Source organism: Entelurus aequoreus, linkage group LG08 (genome assembly GCF_033978785.1).
Source record: "Entelurus aequoreus isolate RoL-2023_Sb linkage group LG08, RoL_Eaeq_v1.1, whole genome shotgun sequence".
Taxonomy (NCBI): domain Eukaryota; kingdom Metazoa; phylum Chordata; class Actinopteri; order Syngnathiformes; family Syngnathidae; genus Entelurus; species Entelurus aequoreus.
The window spans coordinates 73,691,878-73,707,435 of record NC_084738.1 but is presented as its reverse complement, the minus strand read 5'-3'; the positions used below and the strand labels follow the sequence as shown (position 1 = coordinate 73,707,435).

The following is a 15,558-nucleotide window of genomic DNA, read 5'->3' as shown; positions in this document are numbered from 1 at the left end:
TCAAAACATTTATAAACAGTACAAAATATATTTTATTGGGTATTTATTTTGTTACTTGCCTATATACGTGTATATTTCTATGCCCCAAAACGTGAGAATACTATAATATTACGTTAATATCATAATAAAAGCCTGCAAAATAAACTGGCATATTATGTTAATATATGATAAAAAATATGTTTGGATTATAATTAAAACATACCCGTTATGTTAATTATATGTAATAATAAAAACATGCATATTATATTATAATAGAAACTTGCATATTAAGGTATTATAATAAAAAAATGCATATTGTATCAATATTATAGTAAAAACATACAAACAGAAACAAAATGCATGTTATATTAATAGTATATTATGAAATAAACATGCATGTAATGTTAATATTACGATAAAAAATGCTTGTTATGTTCATATTATATGTAAAACATACCTGTTATGTTAATAGTATGTAATAATAAAAAGATGCATGTTATGTTATAGTATATTATGATACAAACATGCATATTATATTATAATAGAAACTTGCATATTAAGGTATTATAATAAAACATGCATAGTAAATTAATATTATAGTAAAAACATACAAATAGAAACATGCATATTAAGTTAATAACTTAATATTAAAAACATGCATATTATGTTAATAATACAATAAAAAAATGCATGTTATGTTAATAGTATATTATGAAAAAAACATGCATACAATGTTAATATTACGATAAAAAATGCATGTTATGTTCATATTATATTTAAAACATACCTGTTATGTTAATAGTATGTAATAATAAAAATATGCATATTATGTTATTGTATATTATGATACAATCATGTATATTATATTACAATAAAAACTTGCATATTTAGGTATTATAATAAAAAATGCATAGTATATTAATATCATAGTAAAAACATACAAATAGAAACATGCAAATTATGTTAATAACTTAATATTAAAAACATGCATATTATGTTAATAACTTAATATTAAAAACATGTATATTATGTTAATAATACAATAAAAAAATGCATGTTATGTTAATAGTATATTATGAAATAAACATGCACACAATGTTAATATTACGATAAAAAATGCATGTTATGTTCATATTATATTTAAAACATACCTGTTATGTTAATAGTATGTAATAATAAAAAGATGCATATTATGTTATAGTATATTATGATACAATCATGCATATTATATTATAATAAAAACTTGCATATTTAGGTATTATAATAAAAAATGCATAGTATATTAATGTTATAGTACAAACATACAAATAGAAACATGCAAATTATGTTAATAACTTCATATTAAAAACATGCATATTATGTTAATAACTTAATATTAAAAACATGTATATTATGTTAATAAATTAATATTAAAAACATGCATATTATGTTAATAATACAATAAAAAAATGCATGTTATGTTAATAGTATATTATGAAATAAACATGCATACAATTTAAATATTACGATAAAAAATGCATGTTATATTCATATTATATTTAAAACATACCTTTTATGTTAATAGTATGTAATAATAAAAATATGCATATTATGTTATTGTATATTATGATACAATCATGTATATTATATTACAATAAAAACTTGCATATTTAGGTATTATAATAAAAAATGCATAGTATATTAATATTATAGTAAAAACATACAAATAGAAACATGCAAATTATGTTAATAACTTAATATTAAAAACATGTATATTATGTTAATAATACAATAAAAATGCATGTTATGTTAATAGTATATTATGAAATAAACATGCATATAATGTTAATATTCCGATAAAAATGCATGTTATGTTCATATTATAATTAAAACATACCTGTTATGTTAATAGTATGTAATAATACAAACATGCATATTTGAATAATATTAAAATAGAAACATTCATGTTATGTTAATAGTACTTTTAAACAGAAACGTGCATATTAGGTTACAATTATAATACAAAGGCATATTGTGTTAATATTATCACAAAAACATGCATATTATGTTAAAATTATAATAAAACATGCATGTCATGTTAACAGTATATTAAAATAGAAACATGCATATTATGTTAATAACTTAAATAATAAAAACATGCATATTCTATTAGTATTATAATAAAAACATGCATGTTATGTTAATATTATATTAAAATAGAAACATGCATATTATGTTAATAACTTAAATATTAAAAACATGCATATTATGTTAATATTATAATAAAAATGCATGTTATGTTAATAATATGCGATAATACACACATGCATATTTTAATGCTATAAAAACATTCATGTTATGTTAACAGTACTTCATAATAGAAACTTGCATATTATGTTAAAATAATAATACAATGCACAATATGTTAATATTATAATAAAACATGCATATTAGGTTACTACTATAATAGACACATGCATTTTATATTCATTTTATAATAAAAAACATGCATATTATGTTAATATTATAATAAAAACATGCATTTTATATCAACATTATAATAAAAACATGCATAATATGTTAATATTATAAGAGAAACTTGAACGTTATGTTAGAAGTATGATATATTAAAACATGAATATTATGTTAAAATAATAAACACGTGCATATTAGCTTAATATTATAAAAGAACATTATATTAATATTAACATTTTAATAGAAACATGCATATTATGTTAATAGTATGTTTTAATAAAAACATGCATAATATGTAATATTATAATAAAAACATGCACATTATGTTATTAGTATGTTACAATAAAAACCTGAGTATGTTAATATTATAATAAAACATGCATGTTATGTTAATAGTAGGTTTTAATAAAGACATGCAAATTATCCTAATATTTAAATAAAACATGCATGTTATTTTAATAGTTTGTTACAATAAAACATGCATACTATGCTAATATTATAACAAAACATGCATAGTATGTTAATAGTAGGTTTTAATAAATACATGCATATTATCCTAATATTATAATAAAACATGCATAGTATGTTAATAGTATGTTTTAATAAATACATGCATATTATCCTAATAATCTAATAAAACATGCATAGTATGCTAATAGTAGGTTTTAATAAATACATGCATATTATCCTAATATTATAATAAAATATGCATAGTATGTTAATAGTAGGTTTTAATAAATACATGCATATTATCCTAATATTATAATAAAACATGCATTTTACTTTAATAGTATGTTTTAATAAATACATGCATATTATCCTAATATTATAATAAAACATGCATAGTATGTTAATAGTAGGTTTTAATAAATACATGCATATTATCCTAATATTATAATAAAACATGCATAGTATGTTAATAGTATGTTTTAATAAATACATGCATATTATCCTAATATTCTAATAAAACATGCATAGTATGTTAATAGTATGTTTTAATAAATGCATGCATATTATCCTAATATTATAATAAAACATGCATAGTATGTTAATAGTAGGTTTTAATAAATGCATGCATATTATCCTAATATTTTAATAAAACATGCATGTTATTTTAATAGTTTGTTACAATAAAACATGCATACTATGCTAATATTATAACAAAACATGCATTGTATGTTAATAGTAGGTTTTAATAAATGCATGCATATTATCCTAATATTATAACAAAACATGCATTGTATGTTAATAGTATGTTTTAATAAATACATGCATACTATCCTAATATTATAATAAAACATGCATTTTATGTTAATAGTATGTTTTAATAAATACATGCATATTATCCTAATATTATAACAAAACATGCATTGTATGTTAATAGTAGGTTTTAATAAATACATGCATATTATCCTAATATTATAATAAAACATGCATAGTATGTTAATAGTAGGTTTTAATAAAGACATGCATATTATGTTAATATTATAATAAAACATGCATGTTACGTCAATAGTATGTTTTAATAAAGACATGCATATTATGTTAATATTATAATAAAACATGCATAGTATGTTAATAGTATGTTTTAATAAAGACATGCATATTATCCTAATATTATAATAAAACATGCATAGTATGTTAATATTATAATAGAAAGGTCCATGTTATGTGAGTAGTATATCATAATAGAAACTTGCATATCTTATAGATAAATGATGAGCAATATATTATAATAAGAGCAATATATTCATGATAGTAGCGAGGATAATGACAAGGAAGCTGGATGGTAAATTAATTAATAAGTTAATAAGTAAATAAGTTAACACAACTACTATTTTCATGTTTTATTTGCTTTCTATATCGCTACTTAACTGTATTGTTATTTGCTGTTATCGTTATATCCCAAATAACTACTACTGCTAATGGCCGTCGTGTCATCGTGAAAGAAGCGTGGAGGTGAGAAGACGATGGCGACTCACGTGACTGCGACTGCCAGGCGTGGGTGTTGTTGGCGGAGGCTGAAGGGGAGAAAACACAAGACAAGCGCGGGTTAAAGGGCACGCGGGCAGGACAACGGCAAGCCAAACAAAAACATCTGGGGGTGGAGCCCCCGTTGGTTGCTCGGCGTGATTTTATTGGCTTAACCTATTGTTACTATAACAATCTACAAGGTTAATGTAGGTTGCTTCTCTTTCTTCCCCTCCATTTTTCTGCATTCTTTCGTATCTCAAGTTATCATTACGTATATGTATTGTTGCATTTGAACAATTGTATTGTTGATAATAAAGGTAAAGTATTGGTATTGTTTATTATCAATAGCACTATTTTTATTGGTATTCATATTGCTCCATTTTTAGTGTAATAATGCTCATTGTCATTTCTGTATTTTTTATTTTTATTTTCGCTAACTGCTTATTTGCTATTACTTTTACCATCATATTTGTACATGTCCTATTTGCTGATGTTGCTCTGTTGTTGTTGTTGTTGTTGTTTTTGTCTCTCTGTCTAATCCCCCTCTTGTCCCCACAATTCCCCCCTCTGTCTTCCTTTTTCTCTCTTTCTATCCCCTCCTGCTCCGGCCCGGCTGCACCAAATGATAATATAAATACATTTAATAAAGTCAACAAAAAAAAAAAAATATAAAGTCAAAATACAAGTAAGGCAACAAGAGAAGTATCCTACACTTCTCTTTTGTAAAGTAAATCTGAACAGCCGATATGAGCATCTACATCAACTATATGATTTGCCTGAGAAGCTGGGCAGGACATTATTAAAAAAAATAAATAAATAAAAAATTTAAAAAAAAATAAAAAAAAATAAAGTCAAAATACAAGTAAGGCAACAAGAGAATTATCCTACACTTCTCTTTTGTAAAGTAAATCTGAACAGCCGATATGGGCATCTACATCAACTATATGATTCGCCCGAGAAGCTGGGCAGGACATTTAAAAAAATAAATAAATACCGTATTTCCTTGAATAGCCGCAGGGGCGTTAATTAATTTAAAACCTCCTGTCACACCTGCGTTTACCGGAAACCGGCGGGATGGCCGTGCATGCGGTAATTATTTTAAAACCTCTTCTCACTCCGGCGTTTACCAAAAGGAATCCATAAAATTTAGGCGTGCGCTTTGAGTGTCATGTAAGCATACCATCATGAAAAGCACATTTAATTAAAAAAAACGTTATTATGGTCTTACCTGTACTTATAAATGGAGTCCATTTGCAGCTCCTTCTGACCAAAAGCATCGATAACTTGTTTATAGAAGTCTTCATTATTTTCTTTCTTCAGTTTTAAAAGTCTCTGTTTCGATGGAGATATTCCTTTAATTATTACCTCCTGCTTCCATTGAAAGTCCGGTTTAGAAAACTGTTTTATTTTAGATACCTGTATGTGATCCTCCATGTTAAAAGTTCAGGCAGAGGGAAAAAATAAATCTCTTGCTGCGTGTGTTCACTTCTTCTGCAGTACAGGAAGTCGCAAGAAGGATCACTAGCGCGGCAGCGCCCTCTACCACCAGGAGGCGGGAGTGATTTAATGACTTATACAGTATTTCACACACGCAGCTACGGTATATTAATAAAACATAGCTGCTTACTGTTCTCTTTAGCATACTGTACCGGTATTCAATAGCTTGAACCTTAAATCCTACTGAAAAGCTCTTTATCTTTTTTCCTTTGTGCGATTGTAAACTACTGAAAGCAGTTTCCTCCATTTTGAAAAGGAGGACAGATGCGTCACTCGTGACGTAACGAATTTGACCCGGTGGAAGTTCTAGCCATATGCTAAATATTTTGCGAAACGAGTTTGACCCGGCGAAAATTATAGACATGCGATAATAAAATTAATATTTTGCGAAACGAATTTGATCCAGCTTCAATAATAAACCGGCGATAAGGCCAAGCATGCGTTAATTATTTTGAGAAACGACTTTGACCCGGCAGTAATTCTAGACGTGCGAATACTATATTCCCTGCGCCAATTCAAGGAAATACGGTAAATAAATAAATAAATAAATAAATAAAAAATAAAGTCAAAATACAAGTAAGGCAACAAGAGAAGTATCCTACACTTCTCTTTTGTAAAGTAAATCTGAACAGCCGATATGGGCATCTACATCTGCTATATGATTTGCCCGAGAAGCTGGGCAGGACATTATTAAAAAAAAAAAATAAAAAAAAAAAGATTAAATTAAAAAAAAAAAAAAAAGAAAGAAAAAAAAGGTGATTTTATTGCTGCTGTCAGAGACGTCTGCTGTGCATTAATGTTGCTCGCTAAAAGGTGCTCTAATGTTGTTGTTGATCTTCTCTGGAGTGCTGCAGCCTCGCTTCCAGGAATCCTCATCACGGCCGCAGCCTAGAAGAAACTCCCACTTAGATATTCACTCGCCAATACCCCCCCCCTCAACCCCCGCCGCCCCCCGCCGCCGCCCGCGAATTGACTCGTTTTCTGATGTAACGCCGCCCATTTGTGTGAAAGCCGGGCGCTGATGCAACGCGGCCAAAGCCGAGTGCACTCGGAGGAGATAAGAGTGCAGTGGCGGGAAGGAGAAGGAGGCGCGCCCTCAGAGAGGCACAAATCACGGGAAAACGTGGCGGGCGATGTTGTGAAGCGAGGGAGCCTCTAAACCCCGCCCCCCTCGGGCGACACGGAGCAGGGTATCACTTCCACGGAAACCTCAGCGGCCTTTTTAATTATTCACCAGGTGAGGATGACTCACGGCGGCGAGCAGGAGGATGGGGGGGGGTGAGGGTGGGGATGGGGGGGGTGAGGGTGGGGAGGGGGGGGGGTGCGCTAAGCCAGTGTTTTTCAACCTTTTTCGAGGCAAGGTTGACGTTGTTGCTATCCTTCTTTGTGCGGACATTGTTGATTGTCATGTCACGTACGGATGCACTATGTAGACGCCGTAAGTTTTTGCTGTCGTCCAGCATTTTGTCTCTGTTGACTTTGTAGCCAGTTCAGTTTTGACTTTTGCTCTGCGTAGCCATTTCCTTTCGTTCATTCGGGGTTTAAGCATTGCATACCCTTTTCACCTGCACCCTGCCTCCCACTGTGGTCTGCATACCAGGATCACGACAAACCGTCCTCGTCTCACCCGACACACTCCGACTTTTACAAAGCAACGCTGCCACCTACTGACATGGAGTATTACGTGGTTACCCTGCCGAGGTTTACGCAGCACAGACACTAAGCAGCGGCACATTATTGGCAGTTTCTAATTAGGGATTTGCCAAAAATGTTTTTGGGATGAATTAGGTGAAGTTGCATCATTTCCCACGGCACACCAGGCAATATCTCACGGCCGCGGCACAGTGGTTGAAAAACAATGGGTTGAAGTAAAAAAAAATAGAAATGTATGACTTTATTTGAACACTTTTATGAGTGGGGCCCTTTTGGATCCCTTGAGATTTTTAGTGTTTTTCTTTTTTAAATGAATTAAACGTAATGTTGGTATGAATTATTTACTTATTTAATGCTCCAATTGCAGTTGGGGGTTCCAACAGGACAATTAGACTTAGACTTCCTTTTTATTGTCTTTACAGTACAGATAAGAATTGCTGCATTAGTGGCGGGGGACTTTAATCAAGCTAACATGAAAACTGTGTTCCCCCATTTCCATCAGTATGTGAATTTCGCAACCAGGGGTGGAAGTAAGCCGGACATGGTGTATAGCAATATTAAGCACGCCCCCATCTATCTGTGATGCTAATTCCTGCATACGAGCCCCTGCTGATCAGAACGCAAGCGACGGTCAAGCAGGTGACCACAATGACCCCAAACACACCTCAAAAGGGGTAAAGGAGTGGCTAAATCAGGCTAGAATGAAGGTTTTAGAAAGGTGTGGACAGTGCTGAAGAAACAAGTCCATGTCAGAAAAGCAACACATTTAGCTGAACACTTTTGAAAACGACTGTAGCGCTGGACTAATCGTTAGTTGGCAACTAAGGTGCTAATCGCTAGCTGGCAACTAGCACACAAGCTGGTATTCAGAATACCTCCCCTCCCGTCTGCCGAGCGGAGGAGGCAGACGCTGATCTGAGGCGGCAGGAAGTGCCCTGGAACACACTCTGCCCTTTGAGGCTTAACACAACTGGCACTCAACATTTGTCTTTCTTCTTAGTGAAGCACAAACACATGCAGCCGACACGTGTGTGTGTGTGTGTGTGTGTGTGTGTGTGTGTGTGTGTGTGTGTGTGTGTGTGTGTGTGTGTGTGTGTTCGAATGAGGGCGGTCCCAAAAAGGAGGGATTTTTCACATTGACTGTGTGTCGCTTTTAAAAGGGCTCCCCCTCTGGTCAACATATGAAATAACAAGTCTGTGTAAAAATTGGAAGTGCTCCCCCTCTGGTCAACATATGAAATAACAAGTGTGTGTAAAAATTGGAAGTGCTCCCCCTCTGGTCAACATATGAAATAACAAGTGTGTGTAAGAAATTGAAGTGCTCCCCCTCTGGTCAACATATGTAATAACAAGTGTGTGTAAAAATTTGAAGTGCTCCCCCTCTGGTCAACATATGAAATAACAAGTGTGTGTAAGAAATTGAAAAATGCGCCCCCTTTGGCCAACATTAATTTAAAAACAATTAAATAAATATGTATACAGGGACATACTGTAATAACTTGAAGTAAATAATGAAGATTAAAAACCAATTACAAAAAAAAATAAAAAAAATAACTAAAAGCAGTCTTTTTCTCACAATGTGTCGACTTTTTTCTTATAAAATTGGGAAACATTTCTCATATTCTTTCTGTAATTTTGCAATATTTTCTCGTAAAATTATTACTTTTTTATGTAAAATTATTATTTTTTAACGCAAAACGGTGACATTTGTCATAAATAATTTAGACTTTTATCGCAATATTGCCAAATTTTTTGTTGTTCTTGTAAAATAGTGACATATTTTTTTGAGTAAAATTATGACTTTTGTCATCATTTGGCGAAGTAAAATTCTGATTATTATTATAATATTGCCAACATGCCAAAATGTTAAGCTTTTCTTGTAAAATTGCGACTGTTATTGAGAAAAAAATTCAAATTTTTATCATAATATTGCACAAATGTTCAGTTTTTCTTGTAAAATTTTGACTTGCGTTGAGTAAAATGACGACTTTTATTATAATACTGCCAAAATTGTAAGTTTTTATTGTGAAATTGTGACCTTTTTCTTGTGAAATTCCAACTCATTTTTCACAACAAGCTTTTTTATATGTGCATAGTATGTATATATTATTAATGTTGTAAATACACTTCTTTATATATCTAGAAAGTGTGTGTGTGTGTGTGTGTGTGTGTGTGTGTGTGTGTGTGTGTGTGTGTGTGTGTGTGTGTGTGTGCGTACACACCTCTCAGGTCCTGCCCCGAGCGGCCCGGCCCACAGGTGGTGCTCTGTCTGGGCATGCGCAGGGAGGTGCGCAAGGGGGTGTGTCTCTGCTCGTCCAGGTAGGCCAGGTCCTCCAGGTGAGCCGAGCTGGTGGCTGAGAGAGAAGAGGAGACATCATCAGCACGTACGAGCATCGGGGGCCACAGCGTCCACAACAAGGGGGGTCCAAAGTGCCACCCGGGGCCGTTTAAGCTCATTTTGTGTTTTTGTATGGTTAAGTAAGATGCAACTGTAACTATTTGGTAATTGTTTTTAGTCGACCCCTCGTGGCCACAATAATTTGTGAAGTTGAACGATGCGGACACGTTTGTTACTGGATACTGTCTAATACGCCTCGGCCTTGAAGACTTTGTATGGTTAAGTAAGATGCAACGATAGCTATTTGGTAATTGTTTTTAGTCGACCCCTCGTGGCCACAATATTTTGTGAAGTTGAACGATGCGGACACGTTTGTTACTGGATACTGTCTAATACGCTTGAGCTTTGGAGACTTTGTATGGTTAAGTAAGATGCAACTGTAACTATTTGGTAATTGTTTTTAGTCGACCCCTCGTGGCCACGATAATTTGTGAAGTTGAACGATGCGGACACGTTTGTTACTGGATACTGTCTCATACGCTTGAGCTTTGGACACTTTGTATGGTTAAGTAAGATGCAACTGTAACTATTTGGTAATTGTTTTTAGTCGAACCCTCGTGGCCACAATAATTTGTGAAATTGAACGATGCGGACACGTTTGTTACTGTTACTGGTGACTTTGTATCAGAACCAACCAACGTAACGTGTGGAGTCCCCCAAGGTTTAATCTTGGGGCCGACTTTATTTAACATCTATATGCTCCCACTAGGACAAATCATGCAAAATAATAACATTGACCATCATTGCTATGCCGATGACACCCAAATCTATGTAGCGCTATCACCAAATGACTATCGCCCCATAGATCTTCTGTGCCAGTGCATTGAGCAAGTCAAACACTGGATGTGCCAAAATTTCCTACAACTAAATGAAGATAAAACTGAGATAATTGTTTTTGGTGCTAAAAAAGAAAGGTTTAAAGTCATCCAACACCTTCAATCACTGTCCCTGAAAACCTCAAATAAAGCCAGAAATCTTGGGGTTATTTTAGATTCTGATTTACATTTCGACAGTCACATCAAATCAGTAACAAAATCGGCCTACTATCACCTCAAAAATGTAAAAAGACTTAGAGGGCTCATGTCAGCTCAAGACTTAGAAAAACTTGTACATGCCTTTATTACCAGTAGGCTAGACTATTGTAATGGTCTCCTTGCAGGTCTTCCCAAAAAAACTGTCAGGCAGCTACAGCTTGTTCAGAACGCTGCTGCTAGAGTTCTAACAAAGACCAAAAAATGTGAGCACATTACACCAATTCTTAAATCCTTACATTGGCTCCCTGTACATCAGAGAATAGATTTCAAAATCCTCCTGCTCACATATAAATCACTACATGGTCTAGGGCCCAAGTATATCACTGATATGCTCCCACTATATACGCCCTCTAGATCACTAAGATCTTCTGAGAGCAATCTGTTAGCGGTTCCAAGAGTAAACTCAAATCAAGGGAGATCATCATTCAGTCACTATGCAACACATAGCTGGAATAAACTTCCTGAAGATGTCAGACTCTCCCCAACTCTCACTACTTTTAAAACTAGACTGAAGACTTTTATGTTCACCTTAGCTTTCAGCTAAATCTTTTAACTTTTAACGTCTGCACTGTTTTTATTTTTATTGTCTGCATTTTAATTTTGCTTTTATTTTCTTTCATTTCACTTTGTTGTCTGTGAAGCACTTTGAGTCTGCCTTGTGTATGAAAAGCGCTATACAAATAAAGTTGCCTTGCCTTGCCTTGCCTTACTGGATATTGTCTAATACGCCTCGGCCTTGGAGACTTTGTATGGTTAAGTAAGATGCAACTAGAACTATTTGGTAATTGTTTTTAGTCGACCCCTCGTGGCCACGATAATTTGTGAAGTTGAATGATGCGGACACGTTTGTTACTGGTTTAATACACTTCAGCCTTGGAGACTTTGTATGGTTAAGTAAGATGCAACAATAGCTATTTGGTAATTGTTTTTAGTCGACCCCTCGTGGCCACGATAATTTGTGAAGTTGAACGATGCGGACACGTTTGTTACTGGATACTGTCTAATACGCCTCGGCCTTGGAGACTTTGTATGGTTAAGTAAGATGCAACTATAACTATTTGGTAATTGTTTTTAATCGACCCCTCGTGGCCACGATAATTTGTGAAGTTGAACGATGCGGACACATTTGTTACTGGATACTGTCTAATACGCTTGAGCTTTGGAGACTTTGTATGGTTAAGTAAGATGCAACTATAACTATTTGGTAATTGTTTTTGTCCACCCCTCGTGGCCACAATAATTTATGAAGTTGAATGATGCGGACACGTTTGTTACTGGTCTAATACACTTCAGCCTTGGAGACTTTGTATGGTTAAGTAAGATGCAACTATAAATATTTAGTAATTGTTTTTGTCGACCCTTAGTGGCCACAATAATTTATGAAGTTGAACAATGCGGACACGTTTGTTACTGGATTATTTCTAATACGCTTCAGCCTTGGAGACTTTGTATGGTTAAGTAAGATGCAACTATAACTATTTGGTAATGGTTTTTGTCTACCCCTCGTGGCCACGATAATTTGTGAAGTTGAACGATGCGGACACGTTTGTTACTGGTCTAATACACTTCAGCCTTGGACTTGTATGGTTAAGTCAGATGCAACCTCATAAATTATTGTGGCCACTAAGGGTGGACAAAAACAATTACCAAATAGTTATAGTTGCATCTGACTTAACCATACAAAGTCTCCAAGGCTGAAGTGTATTAGACCAGTAACAAACGTGTCCGCATTGTTCAACTTCATAAATTATTGAGGCCACTAGGGGTGGACAAAGACAATTACCAAATAGTTCAAGTTGCATCTTACTTATGCATACAAAGTCTTCAAGGCTGAAGCGTATTAGCGAGTATTGAGTAACAAACGTGTCCGCATTGTTGAACTTCACAAATGATTGTGGCCAGGAGGGGTCTCTGACATTGTTTATGGTATTTGGTGTGTTTTGAAAAGATGCTGAGGTCATCATTTGGAAGTATTGCACTCGAGTAAAAGTCTGAATGACAATATTCCAGTGCACCTAAAGCTCAACGCTGGAAAAAACTACAGTCCCTGAACGCAGCAGAGAGGTTTTACTGCTAAAAGGTTCAAGCTCACTAATCAGGTGTTTTACTGATAGACCACGGAACCACTCTGGACCCTGGACCAAGACCAGGACCTTCTCCTGCCTTTGGACTTTCAATGTGACCACTCATCTTGTCTGTCTGCACATCTTGTCTGTCTGCACATCTTGTCTGTCTGCACATCTTGTCTATCTGCACATCTTGTCTATCTGCACATCTTGTCTGTCTGCACATCTTGTCTATCTGCACATCTTGTCTGTCTGCACATCTTGTCTATCTGCACATCTTGTCTATCTGCACATCTTGTCTATCTGCACATCTTGTCTGTCTGCACATCTTGTCTGTCTGCACATCTTGTCTGTCTGCACATCTTGTCTATCTGCACATCTTGTCTATCTGCACATCTTGTCTGTCTGCACATCTTGTCTGTCTGCACATCTTGTCTATCTGCACATCTTGTCTGTCTGCACATCTTGTCTATCTGCACATCTTGTCTATCTGCACATCTTGTCTGTCTGCACATCTTGTCTGTCTGCACATCTTGTCTGTCTGCACATCTTGTCTATCTGCACATCTTGTCTGTCTGCACATCTTGTCTATCTGCACATCTTGTCTGTCTGCACATCTTGTCTATCTGCACATCTTGTCTATCTGCACATCTTGTCTGTCTGCACATCTTGTCTGTCTGCACATCTTGTCTATCTGCACATCTTGTCTATCTGCACATCTTGTCTGTCTGCACATCTTGTCTGTCTGCACATCTTGTCTATCTACACATCTTGTCTGTCTGCACATCTTGTCTGTCTGCACATCTTGTCTGTCTGCACATCTTGTCTGTCTGCACATCTTGTCTGTCTGCACATCTTGTCTGTCTGCACATCTTGTCTATCTGCACATCTTGTCTATCTGCACATCTTGTCTGTCTGCACATCTTGTCTGTCTGCACATCTTGTCTGTCTGCACATCTTGTCTATCTGCACATCTTGTCTATCTGCACATCTTGTCTATCTGCACATCTTGTCTGTCTGCACATCTTGTCTATCTACACATCTTGTCTGTCTGCACATCTTGTCTGTCTGCACATCTTGTCTGTCTGCACATCTTGTCTGTCTGCACATCTTGTCTGTCTGCACATCTTGTCTGTCTGCACATCTTGTCTGTCTGCACATCTTGTCTGTCTGCACATCTTGTCTGTCTGCACATCTTGTCTATCTGCACATCTTGTCTATCTGCACATCTTGTCTGTCTGCACATCTTGTCTATCTGCACATCTTGTCTATCTGCACATCTTGTCTATCTGCACATCTTGTCTATCTGCACATCTTGTCTATCTGCACATCTTGTCTGTCTGCACATCTTGTCTGTCTGCACATCTTGTCTGTCTACACATCTTGTCTGTCTGCACATCTTGTCTGTCTGCACATCTTGTCTATCTGCACATCTTGTCTATCTGCACATCTTGTCTATCTGCACATCTTGTCTGTCTGCACATCTTGTCTATCTGCACATCTTGTCTATCTGCACATCTTGTCTGTCTGCACATCTTGTCTATCTGCACATCTTGTCTGTCTGCACATCTTGTCTGTCTGCACATCTTGTCTATCTGCACATCTTGTCTATCTGCACATCTTGTCTGTCTGCACATCTTGTCTGTCTGCACATCTTGTCTATCTGCACATCTTGTCTGTCTGCACATCTTGTCTGTCTGCACATCTTGTCTATCTGCACATCTTGTCTGTCTGCACATCTTGTCTGTCTGCACATCTTGTCTGTCTGCACATCTTGTCTGTCTGCACATCTTGTCTATCTGCACATCTTGTCTCTCTGCAATGCAGCAGTCGCCTCGCATCGCCTCAATGTACCAACGTCTGCACGGGGGCCGGTGGAGAAGGTTGGATGGAGTGGGAAGGAAGGAAGGAAGGAAGGAAGGAAGGTAGGAAAGGAGGAAGGGAGGGAGGGAGGAAGGGAGGAAATGATGGATGAGGAGAGAGAGACTGAGAGACAGAGAGAGAGAGAAAGAAAGCAAGAAAGAAAGAATAGAACATTCAAGAAGGAAGGAAGGAAAATGTTTTAAAATGTGAAATCTGTAGTTTATTACTGTATAATACTCTCAATGATACTGTAAAATCTGTGCTTGTTTTTGCAGTGATATACTGTAAATGGAAACATATTTTTTACTGTAAAATCTGGTTGTTGTTTTTACAGTGTAATACTGTAAATGGAACATTTTAAAATGTAAACTGTTGCTTATTACCGTAAAATACTGTCAATAAAAAAATCACTTTTTTTACTGTAAGATCTGTTCTTGTTTTTACAGTGCAATACTGTAAATGGAAAAATATGTTTTACTGTAAAATATGTTGTTTTTTACAGTGCAATACTGTACATGAAAAATCACTTCTTTTTTTACTGTAAAATCTGTTATTTTTGTTTTTACAGTGCAATACTGTAAATGGAACATTTTTAAATGTAAAATCTATTATCGTATAATACTGTAAATGAAAAAACACT

At 34.8% G+C, this 15,558-nt stretch overlaps 1 protein-coding gene across 3 annotated transcripts in view; it reads right to left on the bottom strand.

Moving 5' to 3' along the window:
* LOC133656294 (protein TANC2-like) overlaps window positions 1–15,558 on the bottom strand; it is a 132,685-nt gene that overhangs the window by 43,171 nt on the left and 73,956 nt on the right. For all 3 annotated transcript variants that reach the window (XM_062057302.1, XM_062057303.1, XM_062057304.1), the window contains 2 exons: window positions 9,780–9,911; window positions 4,416–4,454 (listed from right to left, as the gene is read on the bottom strand). In XM_062057302.1, the coding sequence (XP_061913286.1) occupies window positions 4,416–4,454; window positions 9,780–9,911 (171 nt within the window). The remainder of the gene's footprint in view (window positions 1–4,415; window positions 4,455–9,779; window positions 9,912–15,558) is intronic.